We start from the raw sequence: 20,489 nt of genomic DNA, 5'->3' as shown, positions 1-20,489 counted from the left end.
AAACAGGCGTATGAAATAAAGAAATACACAAATAGTAAAATGTTGAAAAGAAAATTTTTTTCAGAGATAATGGTTGATGAATTAAAAAGGTGTTAAAACTTGTATTAATTTAGAATTTATAAAAAGAATGTGTAATGGAAAGGGAATATGACAGGCTAAAGAACCAACTAAATTAATAAGTCAATATAGACTATTAAAAGCAAGGAGAGACATTGGCAATCAATAATAATACTAATAAGGCAAACACATATTGTTTATGCTTTATTTTTAAAATAAATTTTAAAGGATTATATTTGAAATAATTGAAATGAAACAAAAAGATGTTTTGATTGAGATTAATGAAAGAGGCTAGAATTAATGTGTTTGTTTCTCTCCTTACTGAAAATTTGGAATGGAAAAGGTAATAATAGAATTAAGTATGCATATATGAATGTATAATTGCTGTCATATTTGTATGTAAAGGTGATGACCTGGAAATATGTTGTCCACTAAAAAGAGATTTCTGTTTTTATGTGAAAAACTGAATAAAATTTGTTAAAATAATATTGGCATTCCTCCACTGATTTTTTTTTTAACATATAGAGCATCCTGTCAGGCTATAGAACTTTTCCTATTCAATCAACTAGAATGAACTTCTGAAAACGTATCCAAACATATCAAAAAGGAATCCTTTATTGAGATGAGACAATTCATGTAGGGGTTAAAAGCAGCGTCTAAAGTCTCTCAGGCATGCAGAGTTTCAGCCTTCAAGATTTTTCCTTCCAGATTTTTCTCTCTTTGCTTTGCATCTTTCAGCTGTCATAAGTAACAGGGGGAGGAGCGGGGAATGGTTATTGGAAGTGAGCTGGAGGTGTTACAAACCAGAACTGTATAAGCTGTGGGGGCGTGTACATTCTTGCTTAGGTTTCTATTCTATGCTATGCACAGCTGCAACCCTTTATCAAACTATGTCAAGGTCAATGGACAGAACTTTTAATTGGATGAGCCAATGAACTATTGGGGGTGGGAACGTTGCCATTACTTTGTATATGTGATTTACGCGCCCATTTTCTCAGATTCAGAATTCTTTTGTTGCTACCACTTGATTTCCAGTAAAAGATATCTTTTCTCTGATTAAAAGAGTCTAAGTATTTATTTCTTGGATTTTGAATGGAGCACCAGCTAACATTATTCTGAATCTGAGAAAATGGAAAACTGCTTTTAACTGCCCAATGGGTTGTTTCCAATTAAACGTTCTTCCATTTGGCCTACAGGGGTCCCCTGCAGTATTCATGCAAATGATCAATCAGGTGTTGCATGAACATCTATACAAAGGGGTGTTGGTTTATCTTGATGATATTCTTATCTACATGGAGACTCGTGATTAACATGTGAAACTAGTGCGGTCAGTTCTGGAAAAACTTCGAGCTGCTGAGCTGTATGCAAAGTTGTCCAAGTGTGAATTCCACCAGGAAAAAATTGACTATTTAGGTTATCGCATCTCACATGATGGCATAGAAATGGATCCGGGGAAGGTTCATGCCATTTTGGAATGGGCCCCTCCCCGCACCAGGAAACAACTTCAAAGTTTCTTGGGATTCGCTAATTTTTACCGTCAATTTCTCCCTGCTTTTGCGAAGATTGCAATGCCTATCACAAATCTCCTAAAAACCCAAAGGGGAGGTGAAACCGAAGCCTAGTAAACCCCTGGAGTGGTCCATGGAATGTCAAGCCGCTTTTGAGAAGCTGAAATGACTGTTTGCTGCTGAACCCTACTCAAACACCCGGACATGGATACTCCTTTTGTAATCCAAGCCGATGTGGGTGACATAGCAGTTGGGGCGGTGTTACTACAAGCAAACAAGACAGGGACTCTGCAACCGTGTGCATATACTTCCTGTTAATTAACTGAAACCTAAAGAAGATGAGCCATCTGGGAAAAAGAAGCTTTTGCAGTTCATTGGGCTCTGTTAACCTGGAGGCATTTCTTAGAAGGGGCAAAACACTCATCTGAGGTGTGGACGGATCATAAAAATTTGGAGGCTTTGAAAATGCCTGGTATGCTACCAGACTTGAAATTCTAGACCTAGAAAACCGAGAACTATGCAGCCTTCGGTCCAATCTAAGAATAGTACATAAAATTATATATTGCAATGTCCTACCTGTCAATGAATACTTCAGCTCTTCAACCATAACAACAAAAGAGCAAACAATATATACAAACTCAATTTTAACCACACCAAACTTGATTGCGGGAAATACAACTTCAGCAACAGAGTGGTCAATGTCTGGAATACTCTACCTGACTCTGCGGTTTCTTCCCCAAAACCCAAAGACTTTAACCTTAAGACTGTCTCCTATTGACCTCACCCCTCTCCTAAGAAGTCTGTAGGGGGCGTGCATAAGCCCACCAACGTGCCTACCATCCCTCTCCTATTGTTTCTTTTTATTTTTCTTATCTGTATCCATTTCATGTATTCATAACTATGTTTATACTTATACCTGTTAACTTGTAAGCGATTGACAAATCAAAGAAATAGATAAATAAAATAAAAAATAAAGGTCCCCAGAGAGATCACTCCTCAGTGTAACTGACATCACCCAAGTCTTTGAGACCTTTCGTGCTACTTCTCCAGTGACTGTCTTAGATGTAAACATCAGACTGAAGCAACATGGAAGGGATCTTGCATCAGAAAAGAATAAATGCCTCAAGTCATACTCTTTCTGGCACATGTTTAGATACAGCTGTGCTCTTGAATGTCACCTTTCTCCCCTTTCCAGGTGAAACTTCGTTTGTCCCCAACTGAATCTGGCACTTCTATCTTGCGAGAGAATGTTTCTAACACTTCTTGTTTAAAAATGAGAAGGGGTTTGATTCGTTTCTATGAATTATGGACCTGCTGCTTCTGCTTCTGATGCTGCTAGCTTCCTGGCCAGTCTCTGGGAAGCTTACAATGAACTGTCCATTGAATTTTAGGCACTGGGCTGGAGAAAAACCATGGAGCTATTACAAACCAGGACACTATCTCATTAATATAGTCACCAGTGCCTCAAGATTATTAAGAACAATGCTGCAATTCAACATGGCTCCTAATCAGACTCGCTTGTAAGTCGTTCAGTGTGAGGGAAATGCATTTGCTTCATTTGCAGTTCTATCACTCCCCTTCTTTTCTTCCTATTGCACTTAACTCCTATGTTGCAGGATCTGACTAATTTCCTGAATTGTTTTGCTTTCCATGGTGTCCCTTTTTTGTCTTATTTTGTGGAAGAGACTCAAATCCAAAGATGGGGCAGAAAAAAAAATATCCTGGGAGATTTCCACATTGTTTTCCTCTCATCGTACAATCCTGAGTTCATGACTTGTTTAAAGTAGTGATTGAAATGGTTCTAATTTTCTCTATCCGATTCATTTCCATATTTTTATAACTGCTCATTGATATTCAATGAGTGATCCTTATAGGAATAGGCTGTTCATAGAATGGCTTATGAACGATCCTCTTCCTTTTATGATAGTTCTACTCTAATATTTGAATTATTTTGCAACCTAGCTGCTTGGCAGATGAAACATATAGTTGTGCATTTGTGGTTTTAAACTCTGGTGAAGGATTATTTCCACCTGATCTTCCCAACTCTCAGAAATATTAAATGGTGATGGGTGACTACCATTTGCCTCTGATTTTGGGTTGGTATTGCCTTAAAACTCAGTAAGCCTATGGAGAAAAAGATGATTAAATAGGAAAAAAAGTATTTTGTTATTCTGTTGATGCTGATATTAACATGAGCCTTTTTTTACACTAGTTTACCTTTAACTAAGATAGAAATCCAACGCTTTATTTTTAATATTCAAGTGGTCAACAAAAATCACCATCTCCTGAACAACCTCACACTTGGCTACAACATCCATGACAACTATTTGGACACACTTGGCACTTCAGATGCCTTGCTGGACATGCTCTCTATTGGAGAAGCCAACGTTCCCAACTACAGCTGTGGAAGGCAGGACAACCTTTTGGCTCTTCTGGATGGAGCTTCCAAGGACATCTCCATCCAGATTTCAACATTAGTAGGCACCTACAAAGTCCCACAGGTTTGTGTGTGTGTTTCACTATCTGGTAAAGTAACTGAGTGGATGGTAGTGGGAATCTATGGAATTAACTATGGTCATTGTAGTCCTAGCTGGGGATTGTCGTACACATTAGGGTTGGAGCAAGGATCAAAGCAGGATTTCCTCTCACTACACCATCTTAATTGCTTTCTGGGCTTCTGCTGCATACTTATGAAAGTGAAGATTGCTCTGTGTTTAATCAAAGGGTATTGTGTACAATAGAAGATGCTGCAATAAAGGAAAACTCACATTTTATATATTGAACAAATCCCAGGTTCATTGAAAGAGTCACAATGGTTTATCTTCACTCCCATTGATGACACATATGCGTATTGTAGACTCATAGTGATCATTAGAATTAATTAACTGCTTTATTAAAAAATGCAAGCAAGCAGAGATAGATAGTTGGATAGATAAATGGATTCTAAAAAAAATAAGGATGAGCAGTAGATAAGCTAAAGATTTATATCCGCACAAATTTTATATATTTGTAAATAATGCACAAAATATTAGTATAAGATGAATGTCACAAACTGTTGATGTTACAAGATTTATATTTTTGTTGTTTGTCTTTTTAAAGTTATAAAAGATTAATAAAGTTTTTTTAAAAAAATTAAAATGCAAGCATAATTAGTCAACATATCAAGTATTTTAACCAAATGTATTAATAATCAAATTCTTCATAATTGGCTAGAAAAGCAACAGAGTCCTGGAGAGCTGAACTATTAAAAAAAAAAAATAACCCAACTTGTATGGCCCTCTTATTGGCAGATTGTTTTTCACATACAAATAATACCCACTATATCCAGTTGGGTGGCAATAGACTTCTTTACATTTAAAAACAGGGAATAAAAAAGCAATTGTTTGCCCATTTGTCTAACAGTGGCTAAATAGTGGCTAAATAGTGGCTAAAATAAATGCTAAGGTCATCTTGAGTAAAGTTGAGAGTGGTTAGATGAAGGAAGAAATTCTTGCTGAAAAATAAGCAGGCTTTAGACCCAGGTTTTGCTGACCAACTGCACTCAGCATGTCTTCCTCCGTGAAACTAACCCTACATGGAGGGAAATATGCAGTGGGGTACTGAGTGTTCTGTTTTAGGCCCAGCTGCTGCCTTGAGAACTGAATTGGGATTTTACACAATTTGTTCTTTGTTTATAATCAGGGAAAATAATTATTGGTGTAAATTAAAGATGTAGAAACTGATAGACTCGCCAAATTGTGTCCATTAGAACAGAGAACATTTTCAATTAACAATCTCTTGGATTGTACCACTGACAAATTATATTAGGAGCTGTGGTCTCCTTGTTTCTTTTATAACTGTAGAAGCAGGCAAAAAGCTTGCTGCACAAATTACCTGGGATATCGAAGCAAAGAAAAACCTCAAAAAGTACATATAATATGACCCTTTATGGGAACAAATTTACAGATTAGTTTATAGGTAATCAGAATTGGAAGGGACCTTGCAGGTCATCTTGTCCAACCCCCCCCCACCCAAGAGGGAGACCCTACACCATTTCTGACAAATGGTAGACCAATCTCTTCTTGAAAGTCTCAAGTGATGGCGCTCCCACAATTCCTTGTCTGGCCTACAGGTGCTTTAGAAAATAGCTTGACCCCTTCCTCTCTGTGGCAGCCTCTCAGATATTGAAAGACTACTATCCTGTCTCCCCTGGTCCTTCTCTTCACTTGACTAGCCATGCCCAGTTCCTGTACCATTCTTCATGTGTTTCCTTTCAGTTGACATTTGTACATGTGAGTCTAATTGTGGTAAGCTGCAGTATTGATACAGACATACATTTGTTGTTCTTCTTTGATTATTTTATTTCTTGTAGTCCATTTTTATATACAAACTTGTTAATAGTCTGCATTTAATATTTAAAGAATGACTAATCAACAAACTATCCAAATGCATTCATTAAAAAAACAAAGTGAGATTTATTAAAAGTTAATACTTTGGACTTGATCTGATCCCAAATATAACACAGATTCTTCATTATTTTTCAGATCAGTGATAAAATTGTTTCAGTGGCTCTGAGTGATAAAAGCCAATTCCCCTTTTTTCACCAGATGTTCCCCAAAGAAGGGATCCAGTATCCAGGAATTGTGCAAGTGATCCTCCATTTTGGATGGACCTTGATTGGCCTCTTTGCTTCAGACACAGAAAATGGAGAGAATTTCATGAGGACTTTTACTCCTTTGCTTGTCAAGAATGGAATTTGCGTTGTTATATCACAATGCTTCCCAATGACTGGATATACAACAATCTTCAAGGATGCCCTTTCTAAGTGGAAACAAGTCAACATCTTTGTTCATTTTATAGAATATGATTTCCTTTTGGTCCGAATTCTTCCTTTCCATTTGACACTTATGAATTTGCCAGGACCCATAGAAGGCAAAATCTGGATCACCACAAGTTTGGGAATTCATATTAAAGAAAAGCACAAACTTCTCAAATACATCCATAGCCTTTGGAATTTCGTTTACTTGAAAAAAGAAAGACCAGATGATGATGCCTTTGAACCCTATTTCTATCTAGATTCCGAGTTTGAAGATCAGTCTTTTCACTGTTCTTTTTCAAAGCACATCTCTTCTGTCAAAGGACGGAAGAAATGCACCCAGAAAGTGACACTGGAGAGCCAAGAGAAAAAGAACAGCACCCAGATCACAAATTCAGAACATTATTATAGTTTCGTTAAGACTCTGGTCCATGCCTTGAATGCTGCATATTTATCCAGATCCAGGAAGAGAAGGGAAGAGGCCAAAGAGAGACTGGGGTCTATAAGGCTGCAGCCATGGCAGGTGTGGGGTTCTGACATGGATCCATTATTTTTAGTTCCTTTTGAGAAGGAACCTAAAGGAGAAGGATGGGAACCATCTCAATCTAGCCATGCTACCAAAGTCCCACAGATCTGGCCAATGTAATTGCTTGGAGGATAATTTTTCAAAGAAAAATCCACTGTATTAAAAAGAATATCGAAAAATGGATGTCCAAGCACATATTGGCATTCATAATTACATACTTTTATGAGAAACATTTTAAAAGATTATACATTATTTGAGTGCACTTTTAAAGTCAGTTTTATCCCCTTAGTTATCATACCACCCAATCCTTACTTAATTAGTTTCCTAATCTTCATTATACAAAATGGTTTGTCAACACTTTTCTGAAATCAAGTTATATCACCAGCATTCCCATAATCTATTTAGGAAGTGTAATGATATGTGGCTCAGTGACTAAGATGCTGAGCTTGTTGACCAGAAAGGTCAGCAGTTTGGCGGTTTGAATCCCTAGCACCACATAATGGAGTGAGCTCCCGTTACTTGTCCCAGCTTCTGCCAACCTAGCAGTTCGAAAGCATGTAAAAAATGCAAGTAGAAAAATAGGGACCACTTTGGTGGGAAGCTAACAGTGTTCCATGCACCTTCAGCATTTAGTCATGCCGTCCACATGACCACGGAGACATTTTTGGACAGTGCTGGCTCTTCGGCTTTGTAACGGAGATGAGCACCACCCCCTAGAGCCAGAAACGACTAGTGTGTATGTGCGAGGGAAACCTTTACCTTTTAATGATATATGAGAATGGCTTTTGGGACCAAGCCAAGTGATGCTGCCTAGGGATGATTAGATAAGAGAGGCAGAAGCAATGTTCTCTATAATTGATCAAATATGTCAATTATAGCTTTTCAAGATATACATTGGCAATATCTGATTGGCAAATTTTGCTGAAACCGTTGTATTTCCTTATGAAGGCAGCGGTAATACTTTTTCACAGAATTAAACATATTTGCAAGATAGAATATTTACAAGATAGACTCTGAAAGAAAGATTCATATGTAAACAGACCATGTGGGGCAAGAAATCAAGGTTTCTACTTGTAAAATTCCTGCATGTTTCCATTGTAGTTTCATCCATTCCTGGAAAAGAACGAGTTTTGCAATATTTCATGGCAGAAACTGTACTTGGACCAAAATGGAGATGTAGCAGCAGATCTGGCAATTGTGGGCTTCCTGATTTTTCTCGAGAAGGATTGCTTCCTGGAACATCTGGGGAATTTTGAAAGACAAAGACTTATTATTAACCAAGATGCTCTGTCACAATTAAATTTGCTCAATAAGGTAGGTTAAATATTGCTGTGTTTTCTCCTTTTCTAAAGATTAGGACCCTTTCAGGAAGGCTAAGGCTAGTAGGCCACCAAGGTGGATGACCTTCACTAAGAATTGAGCATGCAGAATAGAAAATATATAGTTTTCTTACAGTGCTGGGGTGGGGTTGAGTGTTCACTACTATTCACAAAGTCTCCTTCAGGTGCTATAATATACAAACGTCAAACTCAAAAAAACCTGGAAGTCAAGGTAGTTCAAATGAATAGAGATTTATTGTATGCTAACAGTCTACAATAATCTGAACTAATAATGGTCAAACAAATTGACTGTTGAAGTCAAAGTTGGCTGAACTTAGATCTTTTGTGAACATGAAGGGACTTGAGACTAATGACATCCTTGACGCCTCTCTTGGGCTAAGCCTGGTCATCTTCTACAGGAACACTCTTTTAAACTGATTCAGTCTTCTCCATCATTGGATATTCTGTGACTGTTCTTTAGATCTTTGTTGTTGCTCTTTTGGATGTCTTCTATAATTTAATATCTCCGTCAAACTGTTGAGAAACCACCAGTGCTGGCTATCGTATGCCTAACTGGTACCTAACTAATGCTTGAGTTAAAGCTTGGGTTAATTCAGATCAAATATAATCATGACTGGTTAGAGATCTGTTGGTCCTAGTGAGAAATAAGCTTCATCTTGTCCTGATTAGGGAAAGTAAGATAATCAGAGTTGGGAGGTACCTTATAGGTCATCTAGTCCAACCCCCACCCAAGCAGGACATCCTACACCATTTCTGACAAATGGCAGTCCAATCTCTTGTTTAAAGTCTCAAGTGATGATGCTCCCACAACTTCTGAAGGCAAAGCTGTTGCATGGGTTGATTGTTCTCCCTGTCAGAAAGTTTCTCCTTATTTCCAGGTTAAATCTCTCCTTGTTCAGTTTCCATCCATTATTCCTTGTCTACAGGTGCTTTAGACAATAGCTTGACCCCTTCCTCTCTGTGGCAGCCCCTCAAATATTGGAAGACTATTATCATGTCTCCCTTGGTCTTTCTCTTCACTGTTCAGCCAGGCCCAATTCCTGTAACCATTCTTCATATGTTTTAGTCTGCAGTCCCCTAATCATCCTGGTTGCTTTTCTCTGCACTTTTTCTAGAGTCTCAACATCTTTTTTTATAATGTGGTGACCAAAACTGGATGTGGTCTTACTAAGGCTTTATAGAGTGATATTAGTACCTCATTTGATCTCGATAGTATACCTCTGTTAATGCAACTTAGGATTGCATTAGCTTTTTTGGCTGCTGCTGCTCCACACTGCTGGCTCATATTTAGCTGGTTGTCCACTAAGACTCCAAGATCCCTCTCACAGTTACTACTATTGAGCCTGGTTTCACCCAGTCTTTATGGGTACTTTTGGTTTTACTTTACTTTTCTCTACATTGAATTTTATTTTGTTAGATATGGCCCAGTGTTCTAGTGTCACCCTGAAAGGGCAGTTCCATGGTCTATGATGGCTTCAAGCAGCCTAAACCTGCCCAGAGTTATCCATGTCTCTCTTTAACCCAACTGAAAAAGAGCAGTAGGACTTCTGCTCCTTTTAAGAAGGTTCACAGATTTCAGTAGATTGCCTATCTTTCCATGGATGGTTGGTCCTGACTCTTTTTGTTTGTTTGCTTGGCATTCCTTGTTTTTCTGCTTAGTCTCTGCCTCAGTCCAAATGTGTGGAAAAATGTCATCCTGGGTTTGTCAAACGGGCTCAAGAAGGAAAGCCAGTTTGCTGCTACGACTGCATTCCTTGTCCAGAGGGAACCATCTCCACTCAGGAAGGTGAGTGACACCACATAAAAGGATTGATTTGTGAAACTTGATGTAGCCAGAGCACTTTAATAAAAGTCAATGATAAAAAGTCAATTGAGCATTGAAGCTCAATTGTTTTCTTGTTTATTTTCAAATAGCACAATTTCTTATCTAAGAAAAAGAATAGCAAACAACAAACAAACAAACCTCAAAGTAGGAGCTGGCTCAAGATAGGAGAGTGTGGCAGACCAGCCAAACTTTACTTCTGTCAGAGAGGAGAAAAATTTCTTATGTTTTTCAGTTTGGATGTTTCCTTCCATATTTGCCTTTCTAGGAACATCTGAGTTCTTTGAAACTTCAGGAATTGTTTTAGATCTACCTTCTGGAAGAATTATTGCAACACTGTCTACATGTGCCTCGCCTTGAGGATCACTAAAAGCGTAATCCTGCTCCATGATGAGATGGCATGGACATTAATAGGTGCGCCTCAATACACCAGTATCACAACTGCTCCCAGTATATATTCCATGCAGGACTAGTTATCTTTGGTAGATTCCACAAGAGAGGCACCCTCTGAGTCCAATATATTAAGAAATGCCATCTGGCAGAACCCAGAAAGTGTACCTAGAAAGATTAACTGATTCATTATTTACCTTTAAGGGGTTCATATGAAGATTCTGCAGATAACATGGGACGTCAATGAAATCCTATGGAAATGTTAAGAAATGTATTATGGAAAATGCTCCTGGTATCATCTGATGTTCAAAGAATGTGGTTTTTTTTTTTCCAAAGGTAAAAGTACACAATTTTTTAAAAATATTGCTTTTTGTTTTTCTCAGATACAGAAAAATGTACCAAGTGTCCAACTGATAAATATCCAAACGAGGACCGAGTTCAATGTATCCCAAAAGTTATAACTTTCCTGTCTTATAAAGAACATCTGGGTATTATCCTAGTCTCCTTTGCCCTACTCTTGTTCCTAACAACAGGTTTTATTTTGGCCATATTTCTTAAATATCGAGAAACTCCTGTTGTGAAAGCCAACAACCGAGATCTCTCTTACATCTTCCTGGTTTCCCTCCTGCTTTGCTTCTTGTCTTCTTTTCTCTTCATTGGTCAGCCAAGGAAAGCCACCTGTCTTCTCCGACAAACAGTGTTCAGCATTGTCTTCTCAGTTGCTATTTCTTCTCTTTTGGCCAAAACAATCACTGTAGTGCTGGCTTTTCTGGCAACAAAGCCAGGAAACCAAATGAAGAGATGGTTGGGTAAGAGCTTGGCCAACTCCATCATCCTTTCTGGTTCTGCTGTTGAAACTATCATCTGCTCCATGTGGCTGGGAATTTCTCCCCCATTCCCTGACTCTGACCTTTACTCCCAACATGGAGAGATCATCCTGCAATGCAACGAAAGCTATGTTGTCATGTTCTACATCACCCTCAGCTACCTGGGCTTCCTGGCTGCCATCTGCTTCACAGTGGCTTTCCTGGCCAGGAATTTGCCTGGGACCTTCAATGAAGCCAAGCTGATCACCTTCAGCATGCTGGTCTTCTGCAGTGTCTGGGTGACTTTTGTGCCCACCTACCTGAGTACCAAAGGGAAATACATGGTGGCTGTGCAGGTCTTCTCCATCTTGGCCTCCAATGCTGGGCTGCTGGGCTGCATCTTCTTCCCCAAGTGCTACATTATCATTCTGAGGCCAGACCTGAATACAAAGGTGCACCTTACAACCAAAGTAAGGTAGAAATGTGACACAGAAATGTTTTGAATCTCAATATGTTCCAACAGGTCAAACTTAGGAAATGATCCAAGCTGTTCTCCTTACATGAGGATGCCAATGGTTTTGTTTCAAATAAATAACTCAGCTGGAAGATAAGATTGTGAAAAAAAACAAATTCTTGGAAGGCTAAATTAAAAAGCTAGAAATATGATAGGAATGCATGGGGCAACCCTCTTTTCTCATGTTTTGTCAAAATAGCAACCCAACTTACATCTTTCCTTTTACTACGCCGCCTTCGGTCCATTCTAAGTATAGTACATAAAATTATATATTGCAATGTCCTATCTGTCAATGAATACTTCCGCTTCAACCATAACAATATGAGAGCACACAATAGATACAAACTCAAGGTAAACCGCACCAAACTTGATTGCAGGAAATACAACTTCAACAACAGAGTGGTCAATGTCCAAATCCATTTCATGTAATCATAACTATGTTTATACTTATATCTGTTATCTTATAATCATTTGACAAAATAAATAAATAAATAAATAAATTTAGGTTATATTTCTTTCTTGAAGATAGTAACTATAGATGGGCAGGAAAATAACCAGATACTTGCTAATTATGACTATTCATGCTTAATTAATTAAATGGACATATGTGTAATCATAAATTTGTCTTCCTTTTCCTGAAATGTATAATGCATCATTTTGTCTGTAAGATTTTCTCCAACTATTTTTGGGAGAGAAATCCCTCCTGTGCACACTGAATAAATAATAGCTGAAGAAAGCCGTGGTTATTAGTTTTCGGTGTCCTGCATTTGATTCAGAAGTGGGATCCATCTTTGTTTTGCTATCAGGGATAACATCTGGGGCACATCTAACAGGTTTAGTGTTGTGAGAGTGATGCCATCTACCTTCCCACTTCCAAATAACAACCTTGTTTAGGAATGTGACACAGAGGATGACACAGAGGAACAACACAGTCTAATTTGGATGTATTCATGTACTTGGTGAGAAAAACGATCTTGTGAGTTTATCTGATGGATGGCATCAGAAACAAAGCTGTTACAGAGTCAGGCAGTCCTGCTATATAATATTATAATTCATATTCTCCAGTGAGACACATCCATAGCCAAGAGTCATCAATCGTGTTCTCCAGTTAGATTTTTGCACAGCAGAAACTTCAGTCACCTAGTTACTATCTCTGAAAAACTATGTATGGAATGCACTTTTGATTTCCAAGCTGCCTCTCTCCTCTTTCAAACCCCTATCCCCTGCTCCCTTTCTGTTGGCAACTCTAAAACAACCATAGAAATATTTTATGAGTTGACACTTTGAACTCTAAGCCCATAGCACTTATAAGCAGTATCCTGAATGACAGGAAGCAAGCTTCCTGTAATCTTGGCTGCCCTTACCACTCTCTGTAGGAACTTTCTATCTGAGGTACTCCTGCCACCAAACCAAACAGTGATGTAGTTTGTTAAAATGCTCCCAATTTTGCCTCTGTAAGAAGTGGCTAGGACAGAAGGAGAAAGATATGCTCTCTACATCCGATGCAGGAAATGCAGACATTGGTTTGCACACCTCTGCTTCCTGTACACAAGGAATCCTTTTATAATTAATCCCTTCATGGGAGGCCAAGAGATTGAGGAACTTCCTCACCACTGAGGACAAGACGTTCCACAATACAGGGGCAGAAGACAATTGAAAGTTGTGGTTCAAATACTTTGAGTGATGGGGCCAATGGCATACATTTTCTGTCTGAATAAGTAGGAAGGTTGCTCTGATGGGGCAAAGCTGGTTCAATAGGTATCCTAATCCTATGACAGGTGGGCCTTTATAGGTGATAGCCAACATGATGAATTGGACCAGGAAACAAACTGGCACCCACACCCAGTCTACTTCACAGAGCAAAGGTGTTATTTGTGCCCCTCTTTGGGCACCTAGCATGGCTCATGCAACCTCATTTTGCTCCAGCTGAAGCTTCTGGATAATTTTCAACGGTAGCCCATGTAGAGCATGTTCAATTGGGAGGTTTATTTATTTATATTTCATATCTCTTGTTAGGAATCTGTCCACCAATTAGTTGGGTTGGCAATATATAAACCAACCAATAGTATTGATTTATACTATATTCTGATTGGTTGATTATATTGCAAATTACCATAAGAGGGAGCTAGAGATCATAGCTTGCTCTCTCTGACATTCTGTCTCTCTGACATTCTGTTGCTCTCAAAGGTTTTCTGTTGTATTTATGCTGTGCTTATACATTGATATTTTTGTTTATTGGAAATGACAAAGGCAACCGGTAAGAAGACTTTCTAATTGGATATTCTTTGGACTGTAAAAGGTATATGACCTGGACTGTTTATAGTACTATTTCTTAAAGTAAACTTTAACCCAATTTAGCGTATCTGTGTGTAGCTGAATAATTATTCATAACTATTCTCCTAAACGTTTCTATGTACATATCCTTGTTACTCAAGGGTTATTCTGTACATATCATAACATCTCTTAACCACCCATCTCCCTCAGAGATGTTGGTTTGTACTCTATTTGTGGAAGTTTATTTTGTGTTGTTGTATGTAGAGGTCCCTGTTAATGATAGAATTGGATGGTGAGGCATAATATGTCAGTCTTCTGTATTTTGGCTTGGGATACCCAAACCTGACATAACTTTTCATCCAATTATATTGTTATTGGATGTACAAGATTGCAAAAGAATTAACAAAAAAGCTTGGGCACCTCACAAGAGGAAGCAAACACTCCATAAACTCTCCACTACAGCAAATAAAAGTAAGAAGAAAGTGAAGCTTTGACTATGAAATCTTATAGAGTTCTTATATGAGTTTTAATGGACTTTAAGGCAACAGTCTTAAATAAACAAACAGGCTCTACTTGTAACATTAGGCCAAGTTCAGTGGTACTGATGGCTCCCTTGGCATTAGATGAGAGACAGCTCTAGAACAGACTTCTTTACTGTTCAAGTGTGATTGGACATACAAGGATTTTGTCTCCGGTGCATAAACTCTCAGTGTACATACAAGAAACAAGTGATACATTGATATTTTTGTTTACTGGAAATGACAAAGGCAACCGGTAAGAAGACTTTGTAATTGGATATTCTTTGGACTATAAAACGTATATGACCTGGACCATTTATAACCATTCATAATCATAAGATACAATCATCATAAATCATAAAGTACAACACTCGGTGATACTCATAGGATACAAAATAAAGCAATCAACATAAATCCTACTAGGATAAAGGCAATCAACATAAATCACAAGGTACAAGCAACAAAGTTATAGCCATAAGAAGATAAGGAAATAGGTAATAGAAAAGTTGAGAACCAAGTGCCACCAATCTAGAGTGGCTGCAAACTCCATAGATCTGGGTGACCTTCCCCAGCAGTCTCTGGAGACAAGAGGCCATGTTGAAAGACATAGTGTCAACTCAAAACTATTTCTCTGGTCTTTTAGAGTTGTCAGCAGAAAGGGAATGTGTGTGTGGGAGTAATGCATACCTTAAATATTTTCATAGATAATTGCTAGGCGGCCAAAGCTTCTGGCACACGAGATTATTACTGGAGAGCATGATTGACGATTCTTGGCTATGGATGTGTCCCATTGGAGAATATACATCCAGGTGTTGGGGGAAGACCCAGGTTCAAGGGTGAGAGATGAATGATGTGTCTAAGAATTGGTTGCGCCCAGGTAATGCTGACATGTTCACTCCTAATAAATCATTTTTTTTAAACTCTGAGAGATGCGGCTAGAGACTCATGGTTTGAATGGAGGTGGATTGTTGGAGCCCTGACACATAGATTGTCAGCTGGATCTCCAGCATGGGCTGCCATAGTAACGGGAGTGGGGGCATGATGTTTGGGTTTGGGACGTGAGCTGGTGTGATGAATGTCCATGTGAACTAAAAGGGAGATTTGCTCTCATGTATTATTGCACTGCTGAATGGAGTTGTTTACACCCAGTCAAGGCCAACTGTCCTAGAACTCCAGGTGGACGAAAATACCTGAAGATGTGTTCACATGACACTATGCGGAATGTGGATTGGACATTCAGCCTGGGTTCCTGGGAGAAGGGTTTGGGGGAAACTTTCAATATATTATTTTCACACCTTTTGGATCAGATCTTGCTTTTCTTTTGCTGCTATCATTTCAAACTCTGGGTGAAACCAGGCCCAATAGCAATAACTGTGTGAAGGATCTTGGAGTCTTAGTGGACAACCAGCTAAATGAGCCAGCAGTGTGCAGCAGCAGCCAAAAAAGCTAATGCAATCCTAAGTTGCATTAACAGAGGGATAAAATCAAGATCAGTTGAGGTACTAATATCACTCTATAAAGCCTTAGTAAGACCACATCTAGAGTACTGCATCCAGTTTTGGTCACCACATTATAAAAAAGATGTTGAGACTCTAGAAAAAGTACAGAGAAGAGAAACCAAGATGATTAGGGGACTGGAGGCTAAAACTTACAATGAACAGTTGCAGGAACTGTGCTTGGCTAGTCTAGAAAAGAGAAGGTCCAGGGGAGACAGGATAGTGTTCCGTCGCGGGAAAGATCTGACTCGAGACCAGTGTGAATTCAAACTCTTTATTTGTAACCAGTAACTTCAACAAAATCGGAGCTGCAGCAGCCTCTTTTATAGCAGCTGCTTGCGGCTCGTGGCCAATGACAGTTCCTTAAACTTCCCGCCGTCAGGCGGACCTATCGCAACAGTCTTAAAGTAGCCAATCAATAGGCGGCAATAGCGATCCAATTGGAACATAGTATTTCAAGTATGTAAATGACTATATACAACACCCCTCCCCACTTGGTTTGGTCCAACCTACGTTATGTAGTCACGTAAGTAGGTGGGGCTTTTATGGTTCCTACTTGACCTGCGCAATTCAGTTGCGGTGTTGTCTTCGGCTGGTTCGGACGGGATCGCTGACTCTCCTGTCCTTCTCCTTCAAACCTCCTGGAAGGGTGAGTCAGCCATGCCGCTCCCATCTGGTCTACCCGGGCTGGTTGAGTCAGCTCTGCCGCTCCTGCCTGGTCCACCCAGGCTGGTTGAGTTGGCTTGGCTGCTTCTTCCAGGAGTGGTTTCATGATGTTTTTCTGCTGCCAGCTCTCTTCTTCCGAAGTCGCCTGCAGGTAAGTAGTTTTTTCTTTTTGATGGGCCTACTGTTGGTGTTGTTTGGTGATTTGTTTTTTGTTGTGTTACCGGAGGGTCTCCCCATCCCCTTTTATTTGCGTTTGAGGGATCTCCCTCCTCTCTGGTTTTGCTATTGGTGGTTTGGTGTGGTATCTGTGTGTGTTTGTTCCGTATGCCTAGGGATGTTGGTGTTTCGTTCTATTGTCCTAGACCTTAGTTGGTCTATGTGTTTCTTCCAGCTTCTTCTATCCTCTGTTTCTAGTTGGTATGAGCCAGGCCCCATTATTTGGGTGATTCTAGCCGGTATACAAAGTATACCCTGTAAGATTTTGGCATATACTAGATCTCCTGGTGTAAATGTGCGGTATTTACTAGAGGAGTCTGGTGGCTTTTCAGGGCTGTATGTGGGGTGTAACCTATCCAGGTGCGACCGTAGTTTCCTGCCCATCAGAAGTTCTGCTGGGCTCTTGTTAGTCGATGTGCTCAGGGTTATATGTTGGATGGTTAGCATTTTATCAATTTTTTCTTGAATGTTGCCTGTGTCTAGCTTGTCTAATGCCTCTTTGGTATACCGAACTATGCCTTCCGCCCGTCCATTTGTGGCCGGGTAAGTGGGTGCTGTTAGGGCATGCCATATGCCCTGTTCAGTGAGGAATTTTTCAAATGACAACGCCATGAACTGTGGGCCGCTGTCTGAGACTAATAGGTCCGGTAACCCATGCGTTGCGAATAATTTTCTTAATTGTTTGACGATGGCTTCTGTCATCATGGAATTCATGATGCTAACCTCCAGCCAATTGGAGTAAGCATCGACAGTTATTAGTGTATATCCTTTTGTAGGTCCTGCGAAATCTATATGGATCCTCGACCAGGGGCCCCTGGGTGTCTCCCAGTCAAGGATTGGTGTGTGGGGGGGGTAGGGCTGGATTTTTGGCATTTAGTGCATGTTCCCACCCATTTTTCAATATCCCTGTCCACCCCATGCCACCAAACGTAACTCCTGGCCAGGGATTTCATTTTTACGATGCCCGGGTGTCCTTCGTGTAACATGCACAGTACTTTTTCCTGCAGTCTTTCTGGAATGACAACCCTATCTCTCCACAGTATACATCCCTTCACAATGGAAAGTTCAATTTGTTGGTTACAGAAAGGTTTAAAAGTTTTGTCAGTAAGTTTCTGGCCAGCCCCTATGTACCCAGTTCAAAATCCACACCATCTGTGCGTCTTTTGCTGTTTCTTTTGCAATGTCTGATGCGGTGATGGGAAGGTTCGGTAATGTCTCAATTTGTAGAGTGGTTGTGGTAGGTGCCGGGTCGTCATCCAGTTCTGGTAGGGGTGACCGGCTCAAGGCTTCCGCATGGGGTATGTCCTTTCCTGATTGGTGGATTAGTTTGTAATTGTATGCGGTGAGGAACTTTGACCACCTTGTCATCCGTTGTGACAGGATGTTGGGGGTGGTCTTGTTCCCCGCGAGTATTCCCAATAATGGCTTGTGGTCTGTGATTAGAGAGAATGTCCTACCGTAAAGGTATTCGTGAAATCATTTGACCCCTGTTATTGCGGCTAGAGCTTCTCTGACCAGTTGGCTGTAATTTATTTCAGCTTTTGACAGCATTTTGGAATAGAAGGCAATCGGTGCCTCTCTGCTGTTGGGTAATGTGTGGCTGAGTATGGCGCCAATGCCGAATGGAAATGCATCACAGGTGACTGTTAGTGGCAGGGTGTCACTATATTGAATTAACACAGATTCGGATGTCAGTAAGTCTTTAACTCCCTGGAATGCAGCTTCCTCTCATCGGCCCCAGGTCCAGATAGTTTTTTTATCTAGTAGTCTGTGCAATGGTTCTGCTATTGTTGCCTTCTGTGGCAAAAAGACATTGTAAAAGTTAATGAGTCCCAAAAATACCTGCAAGTCAGCTTTATTCTTGGGTCTGGGTGCCTCTTTGATAGCTCTTATTTTTTTCTCGGTGGGGTGGATCCCTTCTTCATCTATGAGGTATCCCAGGAACTCAACCTGCTTTGTGGCTAGTTGGCATTTTTCTCTTTTGACTTTGAGTCCCGCTTCTCTAAATCTTCGCAAGACTTCCCTCAGTCGGTTTTTTAGTTGCTTTTTGTCTCTGGCGGATACCAATACATCATCAAAGTAAGGGACCACCCCCTTGAGTCCTGTCAAAAGGCGCTCCATCAGACTTTGGAAAACGCCTGGGACCACGCTGACGCCGAATTGCAGTCTGTTGCATTTGAATGCCCCCCTATGTGTCACAATAGTCTGTGCCTCTGCTGTCTCGGGGTCGACTGGCAACTGTTGATACGCTTGTGCAAGATCGAGCTTCACGAAAACTTTTCCTCCCCCTAATGAGTGTAAAAGATGCTGGACTACTGGAATGGGGTATGCGCTTTGTTGTAACGCATGGTTAAGGGTGGCCTTATAGTCACTACAAATGCGCACAGACCCATCTGGCTTAATGGGAATCACAATTGGAGTATCCCATCTTGCATGATCGATGGGTTCCAACACCCCCTGTGCGATGAGTTTGTTCAATTGCTCATCAGTTTTCAGTTTTAGTGCAAAGGGAACTCATTTGGCCTTAAGCCTGACTGGCGGTATGTTAGGATTCAAATTAAATGATATAGGGGTCCCTCAGTACTTGCCCTTTGATTTCTTGTCTCGGGCTTGGTTCAGGTCACCCTGAGTCTCTTGGGCAGCTGTATTCATTTGTCGCATGGTGGCTGCTGACTTTTTCGCTGCTTCAGCAGCAGTGGCTTCAGCGATGGCTTTGATTACGGTGGTATTGGGTCGGATCAGCAGTCGGCTTTGTAGAGTAAGGTCTCTCAGTCCGAGGACCACGTGGTCTCTCATGGCTTTGTCCATGTTGAGAAAGTCGCATGCCCCTCCAATGTCTCTTAGGGCTGCCATGAAAAATCTCTGATGCTCTTGCTTTCTCGTTGATCTCATTTGTAAAATTCGTGTCTCCAGATAAGGCTGGAGACAGCTTGTGCATAATGGGCTCTCAGTAGCCGGTTCAAATCTGGCCACGCCATCTGTTTAACGTCCTTGAGTTTGGCCAATGCCTTGGCCATTTTGAAAACTGTGGGGCCACAGTGCGTCAGGAATACGGCTCTCTTCCTTTGATTGGTTATCCCCTGAAGTTCGTTGCTCTCGAGGAACCTGAGGAATCTGTTAATGTACAATTCCCAGTCCTCCTCTGCTGGGTTGAATGGTGCAGGTGGCGAGTTGTTACCGGCCATCTCGTCGGTTGCTCGGTTCTTGTTGCCACGTGCTTACTGGTCTCCTTATCTCAGCATCCCACCTTCATCGCCAGTGTTATGTCACGGGAAAGATCTGACTTGAGACCAGTGTGAATTCAAGCTCTTTATTTGTAACCAGTAACTTCAACAAAACCGGAGCCGTGACAGCCTCTTTTATAGTGGCTGCTCATGGCTCATGGCTTGCGGCCAATGACAGTTCCTTAAACTTCCCGCCATCAGGCGGACCAATCGCAACAGTCTTAAAGTAGCCAATCAATAGGCGGCAATAGCGATCCAATCGGAACGTAGTATTTCAAGTATGTAAATGACTATATACAACAGATAGCAGTCTTCCAATATTTGAGGGGCTGCCACA

The 20,489-nt window shown here is 40.4% G+C and overlaps 2 protein-coding genes across 2 annotated transcripts in view; one reads left to right on the top strand and one right to left on the bottom strand.

Annotated features, from left to right (window-relative positions):
* Positions 1 to 20,489, bottom strand: part of LOC113451647 (uncharacterized) — a 211,170-nt gene that overhangs the window by 104,077 nt on the left and 86,604 nt on the right. The gene's annotated exons all lie outside the window — the stretch shown is intronic.
* LOC113451653 (vomeronasal type-2 receptor 26-like) lies at positions 2,708 to 12,109 on the top strand. Its single transcript, XM_087928478.1, has 6 exons — positions 2,708 to 3,085; positions 3,778 to 4,066; positions 6,089 to 6,883; positions 7,988 to 8,200; positions 9,886 to 10,012; positions 10,822 to 12,109. Exons 1-6 carry the CDS (start codon positions 2,871 to 2,873, stop codon positions 11,721 to 11,723), a joined length of 2,541 nt encoding a protein of 846 aa, XP_087784604.1. The 5' UTR covers positions 2,708 to 2,870; the 3' UTR covers positions 11,724 to 12,109.

Source organism: Pseudonaja textilis, chromosome 2, assembly GCF_049901715.1.
Source record: "Pseudonaja textilis isolate UNSWEBS1 chromosome 2, rPseTex1.2, whole genome shotgun sequence".
Classification (NCBI taxonomy): domain Eukaryota; kingdom Metazoa; phylum Chordata; class Lepidosauria; order Squamata; family Elapidae; genus Pseudonaja; species Pseudonaja textilis.
Note: the sequence above shows the minus strand (reverse complement) of the source record. Positions and strands in the feature narration are given on the sequence as shown.

What these genes read in the sequence shown, in the direction of transcription:
- LOC113451653 (XM_087928478.1), top strand. Translation starts at nt 2,871, where the DNA reads ATGGACCTGCTGCTTCTGCTTCTGATGCTGCTAGCTTCCTGGCCAGTC. An exon ending in GCTCCTAATCAGACTCGCTT is followed by an intron (nt 3,086 to 3,777) that starts GTAAGTCGTTCA and finishes TTTTTACACTAG; the next exon opens with TTTACCTTTAACTAAGATAG. An exon ending in AACCATCTCCACTCAGGAAG is followed by an intron (nt 10,013 to 10,821) that starts GTGAGTGACACC and finishes TGTTTTTCTCAG; the next exon opens with ATACAGAAAAATGTACCAAG.